The 24,578-nt window shown below is 47.4% G+C and overlaps 3 protein-coding genes across 3 annotated transcripts; all 3 read left to right on the forward strand.

The window, feature by feature from the left end:
* Positions 1–205: 205 nt before the first annotated feature.
* Positions 206–3,203, forward strand: LOC125514966. Its single transcript, XM_048680354.1, has 2 exons — positions 206–560; positions 810–3,203. The coding sequence occupies exons 1-2, from the start codon at positions 231–233 to the stop codon at positions 2,955–2,957; spliced, it is 2,478 nt and encodes an 825-aa protein (XP_048536311.1). The 5' UTR covers positions 206–230; the 3' UTR covers positions 2,958–3,203.
* Positions 3,204–7,445: 4,242 nt separating this feature from the next.
* On the forward strand, positions 7,446–9,749 carry LOC125515892 (patatin-like protein 2). The gene is made up of 4 exons (XM_048681383.1): positions 7,446–7,780; positions 7,863–8,044; positions 8,119–8,764; positions 8,975–9,749. Exons 1-4 carry the CDS (start codon positions 7,550–7,552, stop codon positions 9,263–9,265), a joined length of 1,350 nt encoding a protein of 449 aa, XP_048537340.1. The 5' UTR covers positions 7,446–7,549; the 3' UTR covers positions 9,266–9,749.
* Positions 9,750–13,731: 3,982 nt separating this feature from the next.
* On the forward strand, positions 13,732–16,412 carry LOC125515198. Its single transcript, XM_048680635.1, has one exon. It carries the CDS (start codon positions 13,732–13,734, stop codon positions 16,207–16,209), a length of 2,478 nt encoding a protein of 825 aa, XP_048536592.1. The 3' UTR covers positions 16,210–16,412.
* The last annotated feature ends 8,166 nt before the right edge of the window (positions 16,413–24,578 follow it).

Consider the following 24,578-nt stretch of genomic DNA (forward strand, 5'->3'; position numbering starts at 1 on the left):
TAAGTCCATCATAGGATGGATGCTAGCTCTAGCAGATGTTCCCCAAGGCTTTGTGCACACTGCACACAGGGAGCATCGATCCGTGCCTTGCCTCTTGCTCTGACTGAAATTCTGTCCCACATTGTGGCACACGCATGCCAAAACTAGCAGTATAAATACCACAAACATATCAGCACAATGCAAACAAATGTGCCAGCCACCGGCATCTTCCTGAGGAGGGGGGCGGGGCTATGGTGCTGTTGTCGCCGGTGAGCCGGGCTGCCGCGGCAATGTACAACTCCAGTGCCCGCCGTGACATCATCATCAACAATGTCACGGTGTGTGCCACCCCGGCGGCCACGCTGGTGGCCAGCTTCACGGTGTCCGCCGACATGCGTACCACGGAGCGGCTCATGGTCACCACAACGGTCCTCATGACCATGCTCGGCACCGCCCTCTTCCTCCTTGGAGTTTCGGGACGCCTCTCGGGCCGGGGCCGCGGCCACTCTACAGCCACCCGCATCTTCTTCCGTGCCTCCTTCGCTCTCTTCCTCCCTTTCATGTCCTACATGTTCTCCCAGGTAAGGTTTAAAATTTTGTTGAAGGAAAAAGAATTACCAAACCTTAGTGAAATATCCAACTTTTTGAGAATTCTTTTGAGTTTTGATCTATAGACGTTCACTCGATTTTAATGGATTTTGACCGAATTTGTATTTGGTTTTAAACTTGTTTGAATCTAGGACGAAATTTTGAGGTTGCATATATTTTGGTACTAGTATGAATTATTGAACTGTTGGAAATTTTGTTGAAATTTTAAACCTTGTTCATAGGCCAAGAGCAAGCCACCCGACACCGGCAACCAGCCCCGCGCGCAGCTCATTCTCCTCTGGATGATCCTCGTCGAGCTCCTCCGCAAGAAGGTCTACGCCATGGTTGCCCCAACCACCGATGCCTTCGCACGCGGCGTCGGCCGCTATAGCTTCTTTGATGCCGTCGAGGAGGCTGCACGCATGGCGTGGATTGGGTACCTCATCTACACCTACGTGCATGGCTTTGGCGTCAAGTCCTTCTTCATCATCCTCTGGATCTTCAGCGTCGTCAAGATGTGCAAGCGCTCCATGTGCATCTACCTTGCTAAGCGCTCCTTCGACCTCGCGAAGAACGCTGCCCTCCTCTCCGGCTACATGGTGCAGCTCGTCAACGAGCGTCGGCAATTGCTCCGCGATGACGAACACGCAGTTGGCGCTGGTATCATGAGGGCTTGCAACTATGCGGTCATGGGAGAGAGACGGCTCAAGAGGGAGGTGACGCCCCATGGCTTCAAGATCCAACAAGAAGAAATCAACAAAATTCTCCTTGGAGATGGAAGTCGAAATGGGAAGGAAGAGGCCAAAAAGTCCGAGCTGGTCCGGGTATGTAACATATGGGACCTCGCCAATAGTGACCCCATCTTCCGGTACAATTTGAGCAGGAAGCACAAGTTGGAGAACATTTGCCTTGCCGTCGCACTCTTCAAGCTACTCCGACGGAAGATGGAGCACTTCCACATGGCAGAGGCGGACACCCCACAAGCACGTGATCTCGTCCTCCGGGGACTCCTCGCCCTCGAGGGGCACGAGGACGAGGTTGCCAATGCTGAGAGGGCTTTCGAGGTGGTGGAACTGGAGCTGAGGTTTCTGGACGAGTACTACCAGGCCATCATCCCGTTGGCATTGTCCAAGCCAGGGCTATTCATAGCCAACTTTGTCATCTCCATCGTCTTCATCTTTTTATACTGCATCACCGTGCTCCTCGTCACAGGCAATGGCCACATCTTCAAGGTGCTAGGCTCCCTCTTTCGGGGGCTCATCGGCCTGTCCATCGACATGGTGGTGCAGTACAAGTGCTTCGTCCACCAAGTGAACTTCCTCTTCGGCATGGTTTGCTCCTCCTCCGACCTCATCGTCACCTTCCTCCTCACGCTCACCCTCCTCGCCGTCGAGGCATATGAATTCTTGCAGTACGTGCTCTCCGATTGGTTCATTGTGTCGGTGATGTACACCTATGCCCGAAAGACAATGCTCCAGCAGAAGGGGCATGCCGGGAGGGTCGCCAAGGGCACCCTATGGGCGAAGCACCGCTCCCACGCCGTCATCAAGGTCCACCAGATCACCATGCTCAAGCCCCACTACCTCGACCCGCGTTGGGTGTGGATGCTCGTTTCCCGCCTGCTCAAGAGGCGCCTCGTCGGGCTCCCCGATGCCATCGTCACCGGTGACACAAAGGCGGCCATCGTCAAGGCGTTGAAGGACGTCCTCACCCCAAGCTGCGGCAGACACTTCAGCAACGGCATGGCTACGTTGGAAAGGCAACGCTTCCTTAACCTCAAGTGGGCATGCGACCCCAAGATGAGCACCGCAACAATGATAGTGGTGTGGCACATCGCGACGGCCCTATTTGAGATGAGGGACAAACAGAAGCACCCTCTCCCACCACACGGCCAGGCTGCCCTGACGTTGTCGAGGTACTGCGCATACTTGGTGGCCTACGAGCCGGGGCTCCTCCCGGACAATGAGGCATGGACGAAGAAGGTGTACAAGGACATCAAGGGGGAGCTCAGCAGTTTCTTCCAGAGCTGTTGCAATACTGGTGACCGCCGTGAGCGTCTGGTGAAGTTCGGTCAAGGAGAAGAGGACGAGGAGAAGTCGGCCATGGTGAAGGGTGTCAAGCTGGGGAAGCAGTTGGAGGCCACTAGCAGTAGTGGTGGTGACTTGCTTGAGGATGAGAGAGTGTGGGGGATGCTACTCGAGTTCTGGGCAGAACTTCTCGTGTTCGTGGCGCGCAGGCCATCGGCGGGCCCGGAGGCGCACGCGCTGGCACTGAGCAACGGCGGCGAGTTCATCACCCACATCTGGGCCATGCTCACCCACGCCGGCGTGCATGTCCCCAAGAACCACCACGAGGACCAGGTTCCATCGTGCAACTGCCATCCAGTTTGATCACAGGCTCACGATCAAGGCCCATCATAGCCAGTCTCAACAAATTCATTGCTTATTTGTTGTTGTTTGAAAAGAGTTGCATAATAATACTTGTTGTTGTTATTTATTTTCGTTTTCTTGAGACATTTTCTCTGATTTATACAAGTATGAGCCAGTTGCATAATAATACTTGTTGGCGTAATAATATTGTAATTAGCCAGTTGGCGTAATAATACTGTAATGAGCCAGCTGGCATAATCATGTACTCCCTCCGTTCCATAATGTAAGGCAATTTTACAAGCTAATTTAGCTTGAAAAACGTCTTATATTATAGGACGGAGGGAGTAATGTTCTAGCACAAGACCAGTTGAGATGGCATGGCTACACTCATGCTAGTTGTGCTTGCACATGATTATATCATAAATTCAAAAATATTTGATATGGATGCAGACGTAGTGATTTTAATTTGATGAAATCACAGAACTACTCTATGTGTAATCACAATGCATCTCGAAACATATCCTAAAACTTCCTCCGCTCCGCCGCCCCTCCTGGCGGTCTGGTCCATTCGCCTGCCCCTCAAAATCCGCATCTTCATGTGGCAATGGATCCGTGGCCGGCTGCCGTCGGGAGTTGAGGTTCGCAAGCGCAATGGTCCGGGCTCCGGCATCTGCCCCCTCTGTGATACCCGCGAAGACTCGAACCACATCTTCTTCTCCTGCGTATCTGCTCAATTTGTTTGGAGCTGCTTTCATGAGGCGGTTAGTGAGGATTGGTGCCACTCCAACTTCCCCGACCTCTTCGCCGAGCTTCAGGCCTCGCCGGCGCCTTCTTGCCACATTAGGTGGCTTGAGATTGGGACCCTCGCGTGGATGCTTTGGACTATTCGCAATAAGCTCGTGATTCAGTGCTCCCCTCTTCGACGATCTACTGACGCTCTCTTCAAACTGCCTGGTTACTTGCAGCTCTGGCGGCCGCTTAGCCGCCCTCGGGACCGGGACGCCATCTCCGCCTTCATCGCCGAGATGGTGTGGGGGGGACGAGAGAGTGTGGGGGATGCTACTCGAGTTCTGGGCAGAACTTCTCGTGTTCGTGGCACGCAGGCCATCGGCGGGCCCGGAGGCGCACGCGCTGGCACTGAGCAACGGCGGCGAGCACATCACCCACATCTGGGCCATGCTCACCCACGCCGGCGTGCATGTCCCCAAGAACCACCACGAGGATCAGGTTCCATCGTGCAACTGCCATCCAGTTTGATCACAGGCTCACGATCAAGGCCCATCACAACCAGTCTCAACAAATTCATTGCTTATTGATTGCTGTTTTGAAAAGAGTCGCATAATAATACTTGTTGTTGTTATTTATTTTCTTTTTTAAGTCACTTTCTCTGATTTATACAAGTATTAGCTGGTGGGCGTAATAATACTGTAATGAGCCAGTTGGCATAATCATGTAATGTTCTAGCACAAGATGAGCTGAGATGGCATAGCTACACTCGTGCCAGTTGTGCTTGCAGATGACTATATATCGTAAATTCAAAATATTTGATCTTGATGCAGACATAGTGATTCTTAATTTGATGAAAAATCACAGAGCTACTCTATGTGTAATCACAATGCATCTCGGAACATATCCTAAAACTGAGATCTGGGCAAGGTATCAGCCGTACAAACACTAGGCTGGGTTACCATCCATCTACTCACCCAGCAAGCAAAGCTATTCATTTTAATCTTGATGTAGCAGGAGGATACCCGTCATATGTAATTAATGGATGGACTATTTTCAAATCACGGTTTGGGCGCGAGCGGGGCTACGCTTTGCTCCCGCGGTTCGATAATCTTTGGCTAATATGGTGATCAGTGCGCTTGTGCTGCAGTCATGCCAACATTATTTCTGCCCAACAGCCCAAGGGTGGCGAAACAAGTGGTGATGGAGTTGGGACAATGAATACCTCCACAAGACCCGGTACATAGGTTGCCGGACTCGATATTGTCGTCAAGGGTTGCACTTGGCGACTTGGCGTGCTAGACTTTAGGGCAACAACGACAATCTTCATGGAGGCACCGGCCATGCACCTTATCACGCCATGATTGCAACTCGAGGGAGGCCTTGACACACGAGTAGCTAAAGCCTTCTGCAATGCATGCACACATTTGGTTCCTGCCATACCCATAGGGATGAAGGTGACATGGAGAACATGGGCTCACCTCTTAGCTCTTGGCGTCCAGACCTTCCGTCGAACACGTCCCGTGCGCTCAGGTCAGGTGTCCTCCGGGAAGTGAGGTCGTGGATGGCTGAGGCATGCCGAGGACGACCGTGCGGACGAGGCCAGGGTTGCCAGACGGCCGCGTGTGGCCTCCAACTCTACCGTGGACGGGAATCCCCCCACATTCCTCCCGAATGGGGCGAAACAAAGAGACTGGATTAACTACCGGCCGTTGATAGCTGCGCCGCGATTCGTGCCGAACAGTGCAACCCACCCATACTTTTTTGACAGTATGATTAAAACATTGTATCAATTTTATCTTTTGAACACCAAAGTTAGATCCACGATTTGTTTGCACATTTATGTTTCTGGTAATGAAGCCTTGCAAACAAAACCAATCTTGAATATATTTTGACAAGATTTCAAAATAAGAATAAAAAAATGGGCAGGTGCCCCTTTTTTCAAAAACAAAATATTAATTTTAGAAAAGGTAAAAATATTCATGATTTTTTACAACAAACTTGCACAAGCGTTACACTCGCGTAATTATTTCGTGAAGAAATAACTATCATGGTATATTGGCAAAAAAAGATCAGCACTACATTAGGTCAAACGGAGGTCCCAGGGTTGGCTGTGGCTCTGTATCATAGAACGCGATAAAACTTTCTCTCTCATTTATCCTTGGAGGAAGGGATTATATAGCGCTGGAATTAGGTCAAACGAGGTCCCAAGGCCCACAAGCCTGGCCGGCGTGGCCTGGGCATGTCCCCCGGGTCATAGGAACAACGAGTGTTCTGTGCGAGAAACGATTTCCAAATTTCTAGTATCGCGACGATGATAAATAAATTTGGCCGGGACCCTCAGCACAAAAAGATCTCGCCTCTCCTTTGGGTCGTTGTGAACTTGTGAGCGATGGACGATGGTGGCCTCGCGGGCGGAATCATTGCGGCACTCTAGGACGGCTGCGGTGAGCAGCACAGTGACGGGGCATATCCTCTTTGGCTTCGTTTTGCGGGAAGAAGCCGGAGCTCCACAAAAATCCAACGCATATACTATTCTAGAAAGAAAAAGGCTTCAACGCAATTTTTCCCTTTTGATTTTTTACCTTTTGGCCGTTCTGTCAATGGAGTTTCTTCGAAGCTGGTGGGGTTAGGCTGCGCTGCACGCACGCTACTTGACCGACCGTAACATGGCGTGATACATGTGAGGGATTTTCCAAATGCCCAACATATATGCAGTACTATATGGAAACGTACGTCTCTGTGGCCACATTTCGATTGGAAGTGTATAATGGAGATGGGTTCGCGGTCGGTTGTACAGTTGTACAAATTTGGCCGGGACCCTCAGCACAAAAAGATCTCGCCTCTCCTTTGGGTCGTTGTGAACTTGTGAGCGATGGACGATGGTGGCCTCGCGGGCGGAATCATTGCGGCACTCTAGGACGGCTGCGGTGAGCAGCACAGCGACGGCGCATATCCTCTTTGGCTTCGTTTTGCGGGAAGAAGCCGGAGCTCCACAAAAATCCAACGCATATACTATTCTAGAAAGAAAAAGGCTTCAACGCAATTTTTCCCTTTTGATTTTTTATCTTTTGGCCGTTCTGTCAATGGAGTTTCTTCGAAGCTGGTGGGGTTAGGCTGCGCTGCACGCACGCCACTTGACCAACCGTAACGTGGCGTGATACATGTGAGGGATTTTCCAAATGCCCAACATATATGCAGTACTATATGGAAACGTACGTCTCTGTGGCCACATTTCGATTGGAAGTGTATAATGGAGATGGGTTCGCGGTCGGTTGTACAGATGTACCCCCCCCCCCCCCCCCCCCCCCCCTCCGCGTGCACACTTGAAATAGCGCCGCCTGAGAACGAGCCGGTGGTAAAATCGGCGTGGAGGCGGTTGGTTTCCCAATCGCCGCTCCAAGGTTGCCCTAGACGCCGCTTTTTGAAAACCAAAGTCGGTCAAAATTCGGCCAAACTATGTGCAAAACGACACAAATTTGGAGGAAATTCAGGCGGTTTCATTGAAGACGAGTCAACAACCGCCGGCAAAGGAAAATCGAACGAAACAAACGGCGTGACATCAGCTGGTCGAGAAATAGTTATTTCTCAATCAGCTGAGGGTTGCAGGCGCTCCCTTATTTATTTGATAAGAGATGCCATTTGTCTTCCTCCAAGCAGAATCAAGATTGGTTGCTGGTGGTCGGTCGCTCTCTCACAACCTTAGTCCGACGCTTGCCTTCCTTCCTTTTTATTTATATATAATTAAACCCTTGATTGATTCAACACAATATGCGAGGGAGGGTTGCCTTCCTTAGCCCGATCTCCTCCAAGCTAGGCAGCCAAGTGAGGTTGTCCGTCTCTCGCTCGCCCGATCTCTTCCTCCTGCCTTCCCTCTCGTCTATTTCATGGCGAACAACAAGGATGCCGAGCTCGAGACACCACTTCTCATGCCGGAGGAGGAGGAAGGAGGACCAACGGCCCCGTTGCTGGAACAAGGATCACCGGAGCTGACACCACGTCCACGGCTCCCACCACCCAAGTTTGGGGAGCTCATCACGGTGTTGAGCATCGATGGCGGCGGGATACACGGGCTCATCCCGACGGTTGTCCTCAAATGCCTCGAGGAAAAGCTCCAAGTAAGTCAACCACGTCTCTCTTGAAATGTTATGTTATGTGGTTCGACCAAGTAAGCCGGTCCATCTCTGTTGATGTGATTAGGCGATTGACGGGGAAGATGCCCGGATAGCGGACTACTTCGACGTGATCGCAGGCATGAGCACGGGCGCCATCATCGCAACAATGTTGGCGGCGCCAAACACGAACAAACGGACAAAGTACACTCCTCGGGAAATCCAGGATTTCTATGTCAACAACGGACCTAATATCTTCCCTTCCAAGAGGTAGGTATTCGAGAAACTAAGTTGTCATCTTGGTCGGTAGACAATGTGTAATTAATTCTCACTGTTTGTCGCAGGTGGTGGCGGTGGCCGCTGGACCTGCTAAGCGCGTCGCGGGGGCCCAAGTACGATGGCACGTTCCTGCAGAAAAACAAGATCAAGGAAGTCAGCGGTGAGCACACCCTGAGCAAGCTCGCGGCGCCTACGTTCGACGCCAATAGTCTCGAGCCTCTCATCTTCTCCTCGTTCCAGGATGCCAAGCAAGAACTAGTTGAAGAGGCCGGACCAGAACTGCCGGATGTCAGCATTGGCCCGCCATCGACGGCCACGCCAACCTACTTCCCAGCACACTACTTTGATATCTGGGTCAGTGACATGGAGCAGTCGAAATACCACCTCATCGACGGCGGCAACAACCCCACAATGGCTGCCATATCCAAGATCACCAGGGAGCAGCTTCTCAGGAATCCGGAGTTCCACCCCAGCGGCGTGGATTATATGAAATACCTGGTTATCTCTGTAGGCGCAGGGTGTGCAGTGCACGAAAATGTGCCGGCCAAGCGGGGCGCCTTCAACTGGTTTCACAGCAGGCGCAATAGCCACCGCCCGGTCACCGACACCTCCTCGCACGCCAGCGCCGTGTTGGCCGACTGGCAGGTTCGCATGCTCTTACACAATGGCAACCGCGTGCGGAAGCAGAACTACCTCTACATCCAGGCTCCGGTACGTATGTACATACTCTCTCTATCTCAAAATAAGTGACTCAACTTTATACTAGCTTTATACTAAAGTTAGTACACAGTTGAGTCACTTATTTTGGGACCGAGGAAGTATGTACAAGTGATCAACCACCTTACCCTTCATCGCGTTTAAGTAGCTTATTATGTCCATATATATGTAGTAGTCCCTACAAACTAAAACATGTGTCCGTAGGCACCGTTGTTCGGGGAGGCCATTTTGCCAATGGGCAACGCGACATCGAAGAACATGGCTGACCTGCTCAACATTGGCTACAAGTTGCTGGCCGAGAAGGTGGCTATGGTGGACTTGACCACGGGGAAGTATGAGACCGTCGAGGACGAGAATGCACCCACCAATGATGCAGAGCTCCAGCGCTTCTCCGAGCTTCTAGTCGACGAGCGCAATCTGCGCCTTAAGGAACACCAACGACAACGACAAGGAGAAGAACAGAACGGGGTTCATTTGCTTAACATTATTGAATGATCAATAATATATATTTGTCGATCCACCAACTCATGACCTTAAGGAACAACAACGACGACGGCAAGGAGAAGAACAGAACGGGATTCATTTGCTTAACATTATTGAATGATCATAGTCGATCCACCAACTCATGACCCTTATCATGGAATCTAGATCATTGACCCAGCCAACCAAGCAAAAGTTTGTTATGACTCGATTAGGAGAAGTAAACTACGATGAGAATATCAGAAGGATACAGATCTTTATGTCCCATCGAGGGTACATGGAAGAGGGGTGTGCGAGGAGACCCGATTGCCCTCTCAGCTTCAGTGGCCACCGTGGATGTGGAGTGGACGGCGCAGCTAAGGGCGCCGCTCCTCCTCCAGTGGCCAACCTCCCATATCATGCAACGACAAGTATGATTGAGTGTTGCACTGTTGCTAATTGATCTTATCATATGATCATTGTGTTCTCCCGTTTGCAACGCACATACACATTTTCTAGTAATCAATAATTTATGGTTGTACGTATCAATCATTGCAAAGACCGAGGGTTGATTTCCCTCTTACATTAACAAACAGCTTAGCTACTATCATATTTACAATACTAGCTAGCCCATTGCAGACGTCAGTCAAGATGTGTCATTACATTACACAACAGCCATGTTGCAAATGGTGCTAAAATTGACCGGCATACGATGAGGACGTCTGGCCAGCACTTACACGGACCAATATCCATTTTTTTTAAAGATTATAAGAGTCGTGATGATAGTGCATAACGATGCAAATGGTACACAAATAGATCGATGACGACAATTAGTATCTCATTTTTCTTAAGACGACACAACATTGTCTTATTATAGACCAGGTCCTAGAGTGTTTCGACATGGCACGGCACGTTTCGCCTCTGGCGATTCCGGCGGCGTCTCGCGGTGGCCGGCGTGGTATGAGCCGGACATAAAGGCGGCGGGCCAGCTCGCATACCACCATGGGGTGGTGGTGCCCCCGCTTCCGACGCAAGACTCCTGCTCGTTGAAGAGCGAGGATGTGTGGTGGACTCATGGACCGGTTGAGGGGAGCAGCTGGTTCAGGTACTTCGGACACGTTTCCCTGCCACGTTGCACGTCTCGAGGAAGCAGATGGGTCCACCATGACAAGCACCTTGAAGGCCGCGCATGGTGGGCTCGTCGATCGTGGGGGGTTTACTTTGGGTGGTTGGCAGGGTGAGTTAATTCACTCGCGCTCCGTCTTCAACTTCCTCCCCCACCTTGGCCAATGCGACCAAGTGCGGCGATGGTGCTGATCGAGGAGGAGCAGCTGAGGAGGTTCGCGGGCGGCGATGCACGAAGATGTGCCCGACTGTCCGAGATCGGCTCCTGGTTCAGCACCAGGGTGGAGATGCGCGTGGAAGCATGGCGATTCACAACATCTTGACGAAGGCAGAGGAGGAGGCGTTGTTTGGGCAAGCAAAGCACAAGCACGCTCTAGAGGTGCTTCTGTGGGCGATGGATCAGGCCGATTCACCGGTGAGGGCGACAGTGCAGTGGTGGGCGGCGTGCGTTTCGTTCGACACCCCCTGACCCGTGTGATGTGGGTGATAACGCTCAGACCTCACAGGTGATCCTCGCCCTCCCTGCGGCCGGGTCAGCGCTAGCTCCGATGGTGATTCAGCAAGAGGCGGGGGCTGCGCGCGGTCCGAGGACGTCGTGGCAGCCGCCTCATCATTCTGCTCATCCGGCACCTCCGACACCTACTCCCGCTACTCGCCGCTCCGCATGCCTCGCCAGGGACAACGCCTGAATTCCAAGCTAGCCAGCAACTGCTTCTCGATGTTGGTGATACGTCTTCAATGTATCTATAACTTTATTATTTCATGCTATTATATTATCAAACTTGTATACTTTATATGTTATTTTATATCATTTTTTAGAACTAACTTATTAACCCAGTGCCCAGTGCCAGTTGTTGTTTTCTGCATGTTTTTGGTCCACCAGGTCACCATGCTGAAGCTCCACCCACGTCGGGTGTGGATGCTCGTCTCCCACCTTCTCAAGAGGCACCTCATCAGACTCCCCGAAGCCATACTGACCGGTGATGCCAAGGAGGCCATTGTCAAGGCGTTGAAGGACGTCCTCACCCCCAAGCTGCGGCATATAGTTCAAAATGTTTCCAATCTCATGACTATTTTAAAATTCATAAATAATTTCCAATCTCATGACCGTTTACAAATAAACGTTTCCAATCACATGACCATTTTAAAATTCATAATCATGAACAATGTTCTGAAGGACGCCCTAAATGGGCCGACTAATAATCATGCAGGTTCTTGTAAACCAGTTCTTGCCCATTTGTATTTTTTCAAAAATATTATGTATACATATATTCCAAAAACTCAATGTACTTAATTTTTATAAAAAATATTCAACAAGAATTAGAAAAATGCTAATGTAGTGTAAGTTTTGTTAGTGTAATTTTTTAAATAGTGATAGCATTAGAAAATGTCCGTGATATTTAAAAAATATTCACATGTTTCAAAACAATTACGTGACATTTTTTGCAAATTTTTTACAATGTAATTAATGTTCATGTAATTTTAAAAATATTTCATGCAAATAAGTTCATAAGTCTTAAAACTTTGTTTGTGGATTTTTAATAAAACAAATTACAATGTTAAAAAATGTTTCCATAGTTAAATAAATATTTCATATCATCAAAAAAATATTGGAATGATTATTTGAAAAATTTCTGACATGTATTTGAAAAATGTCAGGAATCATGTATTTGGAATTGTTAATTACGGATTTTCAAAATGTTAAACATGCTATAAACTGTTTAGATTTATTTGAAAAATGTATACAATGTGTGTGAAAAAGAGTTTTTTTTAGAAAAGGAGGAGGACCCCGATCAGCTAAATAAGCGAGACATAACTCTCACAATTAAATAAGAGGTCCCGAAAGTTTGAAGGGAGACCCAGGAGACCGCCATTGTCCATCGGCCCATACAGTACAGTACATGTCTTCAGGTTAAGAAGCATGGACACAGGCGTATGGCTCTGGCTCTCGGGTGTGCAACACCCCAGTATCTACTCTGCCGAGCTGCTGCATCCAGATGACTACATTTAAGGTGTTTTGAATTTGTGAGTAATTGTAAACATTTTGTGATGTAATAACAAAAGTTTACTGCGGGTGGAGAACACAAAATTCTGCTAATATTTTGGACCAACTGGTAGTTCTCAGATATGATATCTGGCTTATAATGGACACAATAAGAGGAGGCGACTCGTCGAATTATAACACAAAGGAAGCATTAACAGTTTAACACCTATGGAACAAATGGCTCCGGTGGCCAATTTAGAAGCGCAACTGGAGGTCCAGAGAGAAAACAATGGCACGGGCAATGCAAGGACTGTATGAGAAGACGGGGGAGAAGAATAACAATAAGGCTATTGAGGAATACATGGGAGATTGATGAGTAAAATTTCCCTGAGACATTTGGGAGCTAGGGCATGACAGGAGATTCATGCATGGTAGGCTAAGTCTGGCAAAAAGTACATAAAATACGTGCTCCTTTGGTCTACAGGATTCTAAAACGCAGGAATATGAAAGGCACAGGGGTATGATATAAATGTATGCACAAAAATAGATGATTAGTACAGAAATGAATTATGTCAATTTAGGTGTTTGGTTGACAGGAACTGAAAAAACACAAGAATTCCTAATAAACTTGGTCAAAATAAAGCCAAAACAACATACAAGTGTATAGTTAGAATGTTACTGTGCTTGTTCTTAGTGCATAGAAAATTGGAAAGGAGGTACAAGTGCATGTTAGAATTCCTGCGTTTTTCTTTTGAAATTGAGATCGAAGGAATATTTCCTCCATTTTCTTTCACCCCATTCATGGGAACCAAATGCATGAATAGTACCACCAGAGGAAAAAATTGTATTCTTATGTTTTTCTCCACTTTTTCTTTGTACCAAAGAGGCCCCACATGAATATATTTGCGTGTAAAGAAAGGATGCATGCAGAAGAAATACAAAAGCATTACATGATCCTGAGGAGGGTACAGGGGTGAAGATATGGGTGATGCAATTCCCATTGAATTGGACGTTATTTAATGGAAAGGCAAGTTCAAAGCAGCATTTCGTACTGCTGGTTTTAGAAACGAAATCAAATGATGCTCATCCTAGCGAGCATCAAATCAAATTAAATTATGATTAAAAGGACTTGGCTCTGTTTTTGATGTATACACCACGCGGTTGGGCTGTGTGTTTGAAAAACTGCTGCTGACCCCTCCATTATCCTTTCATCATCTCATGCTGGCTGCTGCCGCCAATGGCCGAACACGAGCATCGATCCGTGGCGTGTGCCTCTCACTCTCACTTCGCCAGCGGGATTCTATATCTCTCTCACACACACGCGTGCCCAAAACTAGTGCTATAAATACAGCAAACGCATGCACCACCGTCATCAGCATCATCAAGGGGCGCAATGGTGCTCATGTCGCTGGTGAGCCGGGCAGCTGTGGCGATGCACAACTCCAGCGCCTCGGCGCCGGCACCGGCGCCGGGCATGTGCAGCACCACGGACATGGCGCTGATGTGGAACCGCTCCATGCCCGACACCCAACAGAGCACCACCGAGCGGCTCATGGTCACCACCACTGCCCTCATGACCTTCCTCGGCATCGCGCTCTTCCTCCTCGGCGTCTTGGGCCGCTTCACCGGCCGCCACCGCGGCCACTCCCCCGTCACGTGCATCTTCTTCCGGGCCACCTTCTCGCTCTTCCTCCCCTTCATGTCCTACGCCTTCTCCCAGGCCAAGACCGAGGCCAAGACCGACCCCTGCAACAACTACCGCGCGCAGCTCATCCTCCTCTGGATGCTCCTCGTCGAGCTCCTCCGCAGCAAGGTCTCCGCCATGGTCGCCCCTGCCGCCGGCGCCTTCTCGCGCGGTGTCGGCCGCTACAGCTCCTTCGACGCCGTTGAGGAGGCCGCGCGCTTGGTGTGGATCGGGTACCTCATCTTCACCTACGTCCATAGCCCCGGCATCAAATCCTTCTTTATCATCCTCTGGATCTTCGGCGTGGCCAAGATGTGCAAGCGTGCTATCTGCATCCGCTGCGCCCAGGGCTCCTTTGACCTCGCCAGGAATGCCGCCCTCGTCTCCGGCTACATGGCGCAGCTCGTCCACGAACAACGGCAGCTGTCACATGATGACGTCGCCGCCGCCGCCGCGCTCGGCGCCAACGTCATGAGGACTTGCAACTACGTGGTCATGGGAGAGGCCCGGCTCAAGAGAGAGGTGACGCCCCATGGCTTCGAGATCTGCGACCAAGGAGTGAAGAACATTCTCACTGGCGATGGTGATCCGAATGGCGAGCAGCGCAAGAAGTCCAAGCTAGTCCGAGTGTGCAACATCTGGGACCTCTCTGAGAGTGACCCCATCTTCCGGTACAACGAGAGCAGGAGGCGCAAGATGGAGGACATCTGCCTTGCCCTCGCCCTCTTCAAGTTGCTCCGGCGAAAGATGGAGCGCTTGGACATGGCGGAGGCCAACACCCCGCAGGCGCGCGACCTCGTGTTGCGTGGCCTCCTCACCCTCGAAGGAGGCCATGACGAGTCCGCCGACGCGGAGCGAGCGTTCCAGGTGGTTGAGCTAGAGCTCAGGTTCCTGGACGAGTACTACCAGGCCGTCATCCCGTTGGCGCTGCCCAGGCCGGGGCTATTCATAGCCAACTTCGCTTTCTCCATCGTCTTCATCCTGATATACTGTGTCACCGTGCTTCTGGTCACCGGCCATGGTGACATCTTCAAAGTGCTGGGCTCCCTCTTCCGGGGGCTCGTCGGCCTATCCTTCAACACGGCGCAGTACCATCACTTCAAAGACAAGGTGGGCACCATCGTCGATATGGTCTGCGACTCCTCCGACCTCATCGTCACCTTCCTCCTCACGCTCACCCTACTCTCCGTCGAGGCGTATGAGTTCTTGCAATACCTGCTCTCTGACTGGTTCATCGCATCCTTGGTCTGCCACTACTCACGGAAGCAACGGGCCATCCGGAAGCAGCTCGTCAAGGGTACCCTGTGGGTGAAGTACCGCTCGCGCCCCGTAATTAAGGTCCACCAGGTAACCATGCTCAAGCTCCACCAGCTTCACCCACACCGGGTGTGGGTACTCATCTCCAGCATGCTCAAGAAGCGCGTCGTCGGGCTCCCCGACGCCATTGTCACCGCCGACGCCAAGCTGGTCATCGTCAGGGCCTTGAAGGACGTCCTCGCGCCCAGCTCTGACAGGCGCTTCAGCAATGGCATAGCTGCATTGAGAAGGCATGGCTTCCATCACTTGGAGTGGGCGTGCGACAACAAGATGGGCGGCGCCGCAGTGATCATGGTGTGGCACGTCGCGACGGCACTGTTTGAGACAAGGGACCGGCAGAAGCACCCACTACCACCATACGGCCAGGCTGCCCTGATGCTGTCGAGGTACTGCGCGTACCTGGTGGCCTACGAGCCGGGGCTCCTCCCGGACGACGAGGCATGGACAGACAAGGTGTACAAGGACATGGTGACGGAGCTCAACAACTTCTTCCGGAGCTGCTCCACCACCGTGCGCCGCCGCGAGGGCCTGATGAACTACTCCCCGGCTGGGGAGGAGGAGGAGAATTCGGTCATTGCCAAGGGTGTTAGGTTGGGGAAGCAGCTGGTGGACAGAGAGCGGCTGGAGGATGGACCCAGCAGCAGCGCTGATGGCAGCATGCACAAGGACGAGAAGGTCTGGGGGATGCTGCTCGAGTTCTGGGCGGAGCTGCTCGTGTTTGTGGCGCGCAGGCCGATGGCGGGGCAAGAGGCGCACGCACGAGCTCTTGCCAATGGCGGTGAGTTCATCACCCACATCTGGACCATGCTCACCCATGCTGGCATCCGGGTCCCCAAGCGCGACCGGGAGGACCAAGCTCACCAAGTTTGACCACAAGGCTCACCACCAAATCAATGCCCATCACAGCCGGCTTCAATAAAACCTATTGCCTATTTGTTCTTGTTTTCCAAAAGAGTGGCTTGATTGTTCTTATTTTTCAAAAGTGTGGCTTATTAGTTGTTATATCAACGTAATACTTCTTATATTCCCCTTTGTTTCGAGAACTTTACAATGATTTATACTGGCGGAGTAATGATTTATACTGGCGGAATAATGAGAAGAAGTAGTGCAACCAGCCAGAGGAAGATTAGTAGACACTAATTGAGCATTAAGAATAAGAGCTTACTGTAAAAGACCTGTAAGCAACTCGCTAAGCTAGCGAAATAATGCCCAACTTGGGATTGACAGGAATTAAAACTTAATGCGTGAAGCTAATCGATACGGCCCATGGCAAGAAGCCAATTCCAAAACCGGTGTTAATGGCACATGGCAACAACCAAACTGTTTAGACCGGCAGTATAATATCCTAGTAGTTACCCAGATTGTGATAGCACACTGTGATATCGCATCCCACGATCTTCTTCAGATAGAAAGAAGATGTCGAGTTGCACATGCGGTTTCAACTTTGGAAAAAGAAAACTAGTAGTACTACGTATGACACGGTATCTATCTATCTATCTATCTATCTATCTTCCCGGGAGACGATATCAAGTTGACAATACAAGAGAGAATGCTTGTGCGTGTTGGGCTCCTGATCTGTTCTGAAACAGGATCGGTACAAGACGATCGAGCAGATAGGTTGGTAGCCCCCGGAAACGGGATCAAAGGGCCCGTGGATCGATCGACATGGGGTTGACGGTGGGTTCTACTACGTCGGCATCGACATGATGCCCTCGTCGACGCGACGCCGCCCGACGTCGATGCAGTAGAAGCCCCGGCCAAGCCTGTGGCGGAGGCGGAGGAACGGCGGGGAGGTGAGGAGGTGAGGACGATGGATTGGATCCTATTTTACGCCCCGGAGCGGGCCATGCCACACGGGAGATTCCTATTCTAGCGCGTCGGCGCGAACAAGCCAGCACGCACCATGCGCGCCATATTGGGCTGGCCCATCAGCGGGGCTGGACGGCCACCTTTTTACTTCGTAGTTCTCCATTTTGCTAAAAACAAATCTGTTTTTTTCTTCTTCTTTGAAATAATATGGAATTTTAAAAAAGCTACAAATTGAAAACAAATGCTCCAGAAATCATAAACTGTTCATGGATTAGAAAAAAATGTTTGTATTTTTCAAAAAATGTTCGTGTATTGAAAACAATTTCGTGAGTATGGACAAATGTTTGTGAATTCAAAAAAGGTCATGATTTTTTAAAATGTTGACAAAAATAAAAAATGACCGTGAATTACAACAAATGTTCGCTGATTCAAAAATTTCATGCATTTCAAAAATAAAGTTCGTCAAACAAAAATGTTCTTGAATTTCAACAAATGTTCACCGATTAAAATAATGTTCATCGATTCAAATTATGGACATGCATTCCAAAAAGTTTGCTGATTCAGAAAATGTTCTCCGATTCTAAAATTTATACGGATATAAATAAATGCTCATCGATTCAAAATATGTTCGCCTATTCAAAAGAATGTTCAAAAATTTCAGAAAAATGTTGCAAATTTAAAAAAAATGTTGGAAACAATTGTGCAAAAATGTTCATGGATTTGAAAATTGGTCAAATGTTCATGACTTCAAAAAATGTTGACACTATTAAGAAAATATCTCTATCCCAAAAAAATTGGTGACTTTAAAGAATATGTTGCAAAAATGAAATAGAAAAATATAACATAGAGAAAAAGGAAAGAAAAAATGAAAAAGAAAATAAAAGGCGAACATGATTAAAAGATAAAGCGAAATAGAAAATTTAAAAAGAAAAAAAAACGAGAAAATAAGAGAAAGAAAATCAGAAGAAAAAACAAAGAAATAAAACGGAAAAACATTTCAGCGAAGGTTCTAACAACTTCCCAAAATCGGGTGGGAAAAGACCAGACTGGGCCGGCCTACAGGCGGACAGGGGGTATGCATTAGATCGCTAGACAACGACCTACGCGCTATATAAGAACTGCCTTGCTTTTTTTAGGGGTGCCAACACTTACATTGATCTATGGTAGCATTGAGGGGAATACATGCTGGGTCATGAGGGCATAAAAGCCACAAATGGCGACCCTGATCAAGAGAAAGAGTGCGTTTGGCAAGATTGTGTGCATCACTATTTGATGCTCTATTTTCGAGAATAAAGCTACAATTATTAAAAGCAAGACTTCTTACACAAATTTCTCTGATGACTGATAAATAAGCTCCTCCAGTCCCTCCTTGTATATCAGCTACCACCTGCTTGCAGTCGTAGGCCACCACGAAATTATGGAGGGATAGGTCTTTGGCTAATGCCAGCGCCTCACGGCACGCGATTACTTCCAGCACTACCGGATCCACCACTCCTGAAATGACCAACGAGGAAGAACCCATGTGTTGACCCTACTGGTCTCTGCATACCGCTACTGCTGCCCCTAGACCACTGGCATGTGCGACACCCCCATCCACCTTTATCTTCATCTGACCCAATGGAGGTGGACGCCATGCAGAGCGAGAACCTTCTGCTCTCTTTGCTTGCGGTTTACACCCCGCCGTATTTGTCAGCACTTCAATACTTTGGAGATCCGCAATAAAATGATGGACAAATATGTCTGTCGCTAGTGGACTTTGGAAAATCTCCCCATGAATCACCTTCCGTCTCGCGGTTCAAATTGCCCACAAAGTGACAGCTGCTTCCACGAACTGAGCATGTGACAAAGAACTCTGTAACTGGAATAGCTAGTGTTTAGCGGTCAGTTCCACTGTCTTGACCATTACTTCAACGACCCTCTCAACAGTTAGAGACCAAACACAGCGTGCCATCGAACACTCCAACAAGGAGTGTCTCCATGACTCAATATTACAGCACAATTGGCAGTTATCCACTATGCTCATATGTCTATGCTTCCTCACATCCTCGGCAGGTAAAGATTGCCTCGCTAATCTCCACATGCATGTTCTGATCTTCAAGGGGACTTTGGTATTCCACAATGAGTTCCACTTCCACCCCCTCTCATCATAGGTTTGATCTCAAACTGTCGCTCTTCCCCTTAACAAATTTCCCCCACTCTTCTTTGTCTCCCATAGCATTCTGTATGCTGATTTTACTGAAAACAAACCCTTCTTCTCGAACTGCCACGACCAGAAGTCTGTCATCGATCTAGTACACAGTTGGATGTTTTGAATTGCTGCCACATCACATGGTAGGAAAAACGGGTTCAGAACGTCAACTCTCCATGTCACAGTAGATGGATCAATGAGCTCTGCCACTAACGATGGCGGGTTTTGACCGAGGCATACTAGGGGTTTCATCGCATGGTCCCGTGGGATCCAATTCTGTGACCAAATTTGAGTAGAATTCCCATATCCTATCTTCCTGATAAGTCCAAAGTAAGAGCGTCCCTTCCTTCCTACAGCGATCGCCACACTTGAGATGGGTGAGTTCCCAAGGTGGCATTAAGAATATCTCCTTCAGGAAAGTAGATAGCTTTGAGTAGTTTTGAACATAGCGATTCAGGAATTGTCAGGATCCTCCATGCTTGCCGTGCCAAAAGTGCAACATTAAAAAACTCGAGGTCTTTAAAAACCAAGGCATCCGCATCTTTTTGGTTGTGTCATAGCGCTCCATGACACCCAATTGGATTTTCGCTGTCCTGCCTTACTACCCCAGAAGAATTGCCCAATGAGTTTGTTGAGGTGTTCACATAAGCCCTTTGGCAATTTGAAACATGACATCGAGAAGACCTGGAACGCCTGTGAAACTGATTTGATCTATATTTCCTTGCATGATGCTGAAATAGCCTTCTCAATCCATCCCTTCACCTTTCTCCACAATTTATCTTTTTAATACCTGAAAGCTCCAGTTTTTGATGCACCTATATCATAAGGCAGCCCCAAGTATTTTCCATTTAGGGTCTCTGTTTGTACATTGAGGATGCCCTTCACCTCATCTCTGACCACTTCTGGGCACCGTTTACTGAAGAACACCAAAGACTTACTATTATTGATCCTCTGTCCTGACGCATGACAATATGAGTTCAGTAAGTTTGGCACCTCTGTCGCCCCTGCACCGTTAGCCTTGAAAAACAATAGGATATCATCAGCAAAAAAGAGATGGTTAACTGGAGGCGCCGAGGGGGCCACCTGATTCCACCAACATGCGATGACTGATCTCTGGATTTGAGGAGGCCCGAAAGGCCCTCTGCCGCTAACAAGAAAAGGTAGGGTGATAGTGGGCCTCCCTGTCGAATACCTCTCGAAGGTTTAAACTCCTCCAATTTCTTCCCATTAAAGAGAACCAAGAAAGAAACCGACCTTACCACACTCATTACTCTGTTTACCCAAACATCTGAGAAGCCCAATTTGAGCATTATAGGTTCCAAGTACTCCCATTCAACTCTGTCATACGCCTTCATCATGTCCAATTTCAGGGCATAATGACAATGCTTAAGAGCCTTGTTTCTCTTCATAAAGTGCAAGCATACACACACAATTATAATGTTATCCGTAATTAACCTCCTAGGAACATAAGCAGGAACTGCCGTGCTACACATGCCAACAAAGGATAATCCAGGAGAACCTCAGTCCAGCCCACCGCATTGTAACCTCATGCCAGGCTTGACACAAGCCCAAACCCTATTTGGTGTCTTATTAAGTGCCGATTAAAGTAATTTTTGTTTTCATTTCCATAATGGACGGCCATTCGAGAACGAGTCAGCCCATGTAAAGCGGCCGCTGCTTGTTTTTTTTTTGAATCGTTCTCAGCCTATTTTTTTAAGCTTCTAGAAGCTTTTGACAGTTTTGGGAAGCTTCGGGTCATTCTTTTTTACTTTCTATTTGTTTTTGATATTTTCTCATGTTCCTTTTTTATTCATGATTTTTTTTCCAAATGTGAACTTTTTCAAATAAATGAACTTTTTTTCAAAATCATGATCTTTTTCTAACGCATGAATTTGCACTTCTTTCATATCATCTAAACTTTATTTTAAATCATAAAATTTTTATAGTTATCGAGCTGTTTTCAAATCCCGCGAACTTGTTTTGAACTGGTGATCTTTTTTGAGTTCACAAACTTTTTTTGAACTAGTGAACTCATGAATATACATCGTAATTTGCCTTATATTATTTTTCCATCTTATTTCAATTTAACTTTAAGTTATGTCATACAAAACTTACTTGTCCAAAAAAGTGCCAAGCGTCATTTCTTGAAACTTACTGTGCAAGAACGTCTTCGTCAGTTTTCTTCTCTCCTACACTATTATAAAAAAGTTCAGCTCTTTTTCTTCCCGCACCGTCCACATCGTTCCTTAGACTTATGAGGCTTTTATTTCCTTGGTCCCAACTAAGCTTGCTTTTCCAGACGTATGAACTTCTTCTTCCCTTCTTTCCTCTCTTCTCTTCTGCTCTTACTCCTGGTTACCACTGCCATCCTTTACATCTAGACTCTTTTTACTTATAATGCACGATCTTCTCGTCCAGCACAACAACGTCAAGCCTCGGCTCAAATTGTTGTGGTGTCATGTCTAATGTTTATAGTGTTCATAAAATGTGTTGCTTGTGTATTTAGAAAACAAAGCTCTAATTGTATTAAATTGTGTTGGTTGTGTATTAAAAAACATGTGCGCCGGTGTATTAATTTTTTTATGTTATACTTAGAGAAGGTTGATTGTGTATTAAGAAAATGGTTATCATTTATCCAATAAACAATTGTCATGTATTAATCTTTTCCTAAGTGTACCTAATTGTTTTATAAAATATTTCAACAATATTAATTGTTTTTCATAAAAAATCATCTGTAATTTGGAAAATAAATGTGAATTATTTTCAAAAATATCTTATGAACATTTTGATATACATGCGACAACTTTTGAATTGTTCTTAAATATATGATGATTTTTTAATTGACGATGAACATTTTCTATGTTTTGAAATACATCATATACATTTTTTCAACATGCGCAAAACTTTTTGGAAATACACGGAGAATAACAACTTTCAAATACATGATATTTTTTAAATAGACATAATTGTTTTATTAAAGTAGTAAAATACAAATATTTTAATAAATAATTTTTATTAAAGTTATGAAAGTTAAGAATAAGTGATCGAATGCCACTAGACAGAATTTCTCAATATGAAAAAGCCATTCTAAGTACTATTAATCAAGAATTACAAAAATCCTTCTTCAAAGAAGATGACTTAACTAACGAAAGAATGATGGAGCCAGATGCTTCTTTAAAAGAAAGCACTTTGCCTTACCTGTGAATTAATAAAAGGTTGCCCCTTACTCGCAGATGTAGGAAGAAGGCTTTTCTCGCCAACTGAACCCCAATAGGCTATTTTGGACCTTTCGCACATAATTATTAAAGAAAGATTTCCATGCCATGCCTAAACCAAGCTGCTGTGAGTCTACCCCAGCCACAAGGGGGAGCTGCAAAAAAACAAAATATTGAGGGACGTTTGAACGACCTGAGGGACGCATTTATGGGCTAGCCTAGTTACTAGCATTGCAGGAGATGTGGCTGCTTCGCTCGCTACAAACGAGTTATAGCAGTGCCACCCTATTTACGGGGAGCTCCTATTGTACGCTCTATGCGTCAAACTGGCATCGCCACGCACGGGGAGGCAGCCTGACTGGGCCGGCCCATCTCGCTGTAAGGAAAAGAAAGCAAAAAGAGAGAGGCAGGCGCGATGGCAGGACTCGAACCAGCAACCATCATTTTACGACTGCGAGTTCCCAGCCACTAAAACTGACTAGCATTGCTTGCAACAGAACAACAAGCATCTAGAATATCTTAGCAAAACCGTACAACCGGGCCTGTCCACTGTATCGAACCGGAATTAGTTACTATAGCGCACATCTTTAAAAAAGTGTACATATTTCTGAAAATGTGTATTTTGAAAAAGTGTGAACATTTTTCGAATTTCTGAACAAATTTTCATAGACGGGAACATTTTTTTGCATATGCGAACAAAAAAACTGAAACTGCAGAAAATGTTTCTCAAAAACATGAACCATTCTTTGAAGTTGTGAACAAATTATAAAATTCCAAAAAAATTAAAATCGCCATTGTTTTTTGAAATTTTGAACAAATATTTGGAAAATTGAACATTTCACGAAATTACAAAAAATGAAACCTTGAACATTTTTTGAGTTTGTGAACAAAGAGTTGAAAATTGAACTTCATGATATATCTACTAGAAAATGGAAACCACAAACATTTTTTAAAATCCCTGAACAAGGTTTCAAATGCGTTTTTTTTTAAAATTTCAGACCAAATTTAGCAACAGCGAACATTTTTTTTGCAATTCCAGAAGTGTTTTTTAAATAGGAACATTTTCTAAATTTGTGAACGAATTTTGAAATACATGAACATTTTTTAAAGTCATGTATATTTTTTGAATTTGTGAACATTTTTAAAAAAGTGGAACATTTTTTAAAATCTGAACAAAATTAGAATTAAAAAACAGATATCAACTTGGAAAAGAAAAAAAGGAAGAAAAGAAAAAGTAAAAAAAAGAAACAACAAAAGGAAAAGAAAAGAAAGAAGAAAGAAGAAAAATAAACAAAAAACATAAAAAATAAAAAATAAAAAAACCAAAAGGAAACATAACCAGAAAAACCTGCTGGGAAACTCTAGAAGGTTCCCAAAACCGGAAGGCCAATGATAGGCACCGGCGTGCCGACCGAAATTTCGGCCGGTCGCACCGCACACATCCGATTAGCGCATCATTGGCGGTTCAGATCCAATCCTCGTCCTATACACGCTGGTCAACACACAGAATCGCTGCCCCGCGTGCTCACCATCCTCACCCGCCGTGGGGTCGCGACAGCACCCGCCTCGCCAGTGCTCAACGGCTCGCTGCCCCACTCGCCGCAGACGGCCGCAGCCCCCTCCCTCCAGCCTTACCTTCCAAACCCCAGTTGGAGCTTCCGTCTCTAAGGCCGCAGCTCCACCAATGGCTGCAACTCGCCGGCCGCCTACTGTAGCACCGCCCCCATGCCGGCTGCAGCTCTCCAGCCTCTCCATGGAAACATCCCAACTCCCTGGCTTGCCGTGGAAGCATCCTTCCTCGTCGGTTCCAGCACTTTGCGTTGTCAATAGTAGCAAAACGGCCTGCTGGTTGTAGCTCTCCACATTGCCGATTTCGGCATCCCCGCCTCGCCGCTTGTAGCATATGGCACCGCCGGTTGCAGCTCTCCACACTGCCGGTTCCAACCTCTCGGATCGCCATTGGTAGCATCTCGCCTTCCGCTCGTAGTTGTGCGCCCCACCACTCATAGCAGCGCCGTCGGCGAGGT

This window comes from Triticum urartu, chromosome 6, assembly GCF_003073215.2.
Source record: "Triticum urartu cultivar G1812 chromosome 6, Tu2.1, whole genome shotgun sequence".
In the NCBI taxonomy this organism is placed as follows: domain Eukaryota; kingdom Viridiplantae; phylum Streptophyta; class Magnoliopsida; order Poales; family Poaceae; genus Triticum; species Triticum urartu.

Excerpts from the sequence above, each read along its gene's own strand:
- LOC125515892 (XM_048681383.1), top strand. The coding sequence starts at position 7,550 with ATGGCGAACAACAAGGATGCCGAGCTCGAGACACCACTTCTCATGCCG. Across the intron at positions 7,781-7,862 it reads GCCTCGAGGAAAAGCTCCAA|GCGATTGACGGGGAAGATGC; the intron begins GTAAGTCAACCA and ends TGATGTGATTAG. Across the intron at positions 8,045-8,118 it reads AATATCTTCCCTTCCAAGAG|GTGGTGGCGGTGGCCGCTGG; the intron begins GTAGGTATTCGA and ends TGTTTGTCGCAG.
- LOC125514966 (XM_048680354.1), top strand. The coding sequence starts at position 231 with ATGGTGCTGTTGTCGCCGGTGAGCCGGGCTGCCGCGGCAATGTACAAC. Across the intron at positions 561-809 it reads TGTCCTACATGTTCTCCCAG|GCCAAGAGCAAGCCACCCGA; the intron begins GTAAGGTTTAAA and ends CCTTGTTCATAG.
- LOC125515198 (XM_048680635.1), top strand. The coding sequence starts at position 13,732 with ATGGTGCTCATGTCGCTGGTGAGCCGGGCAGCTGTGGCGATGCACAAC.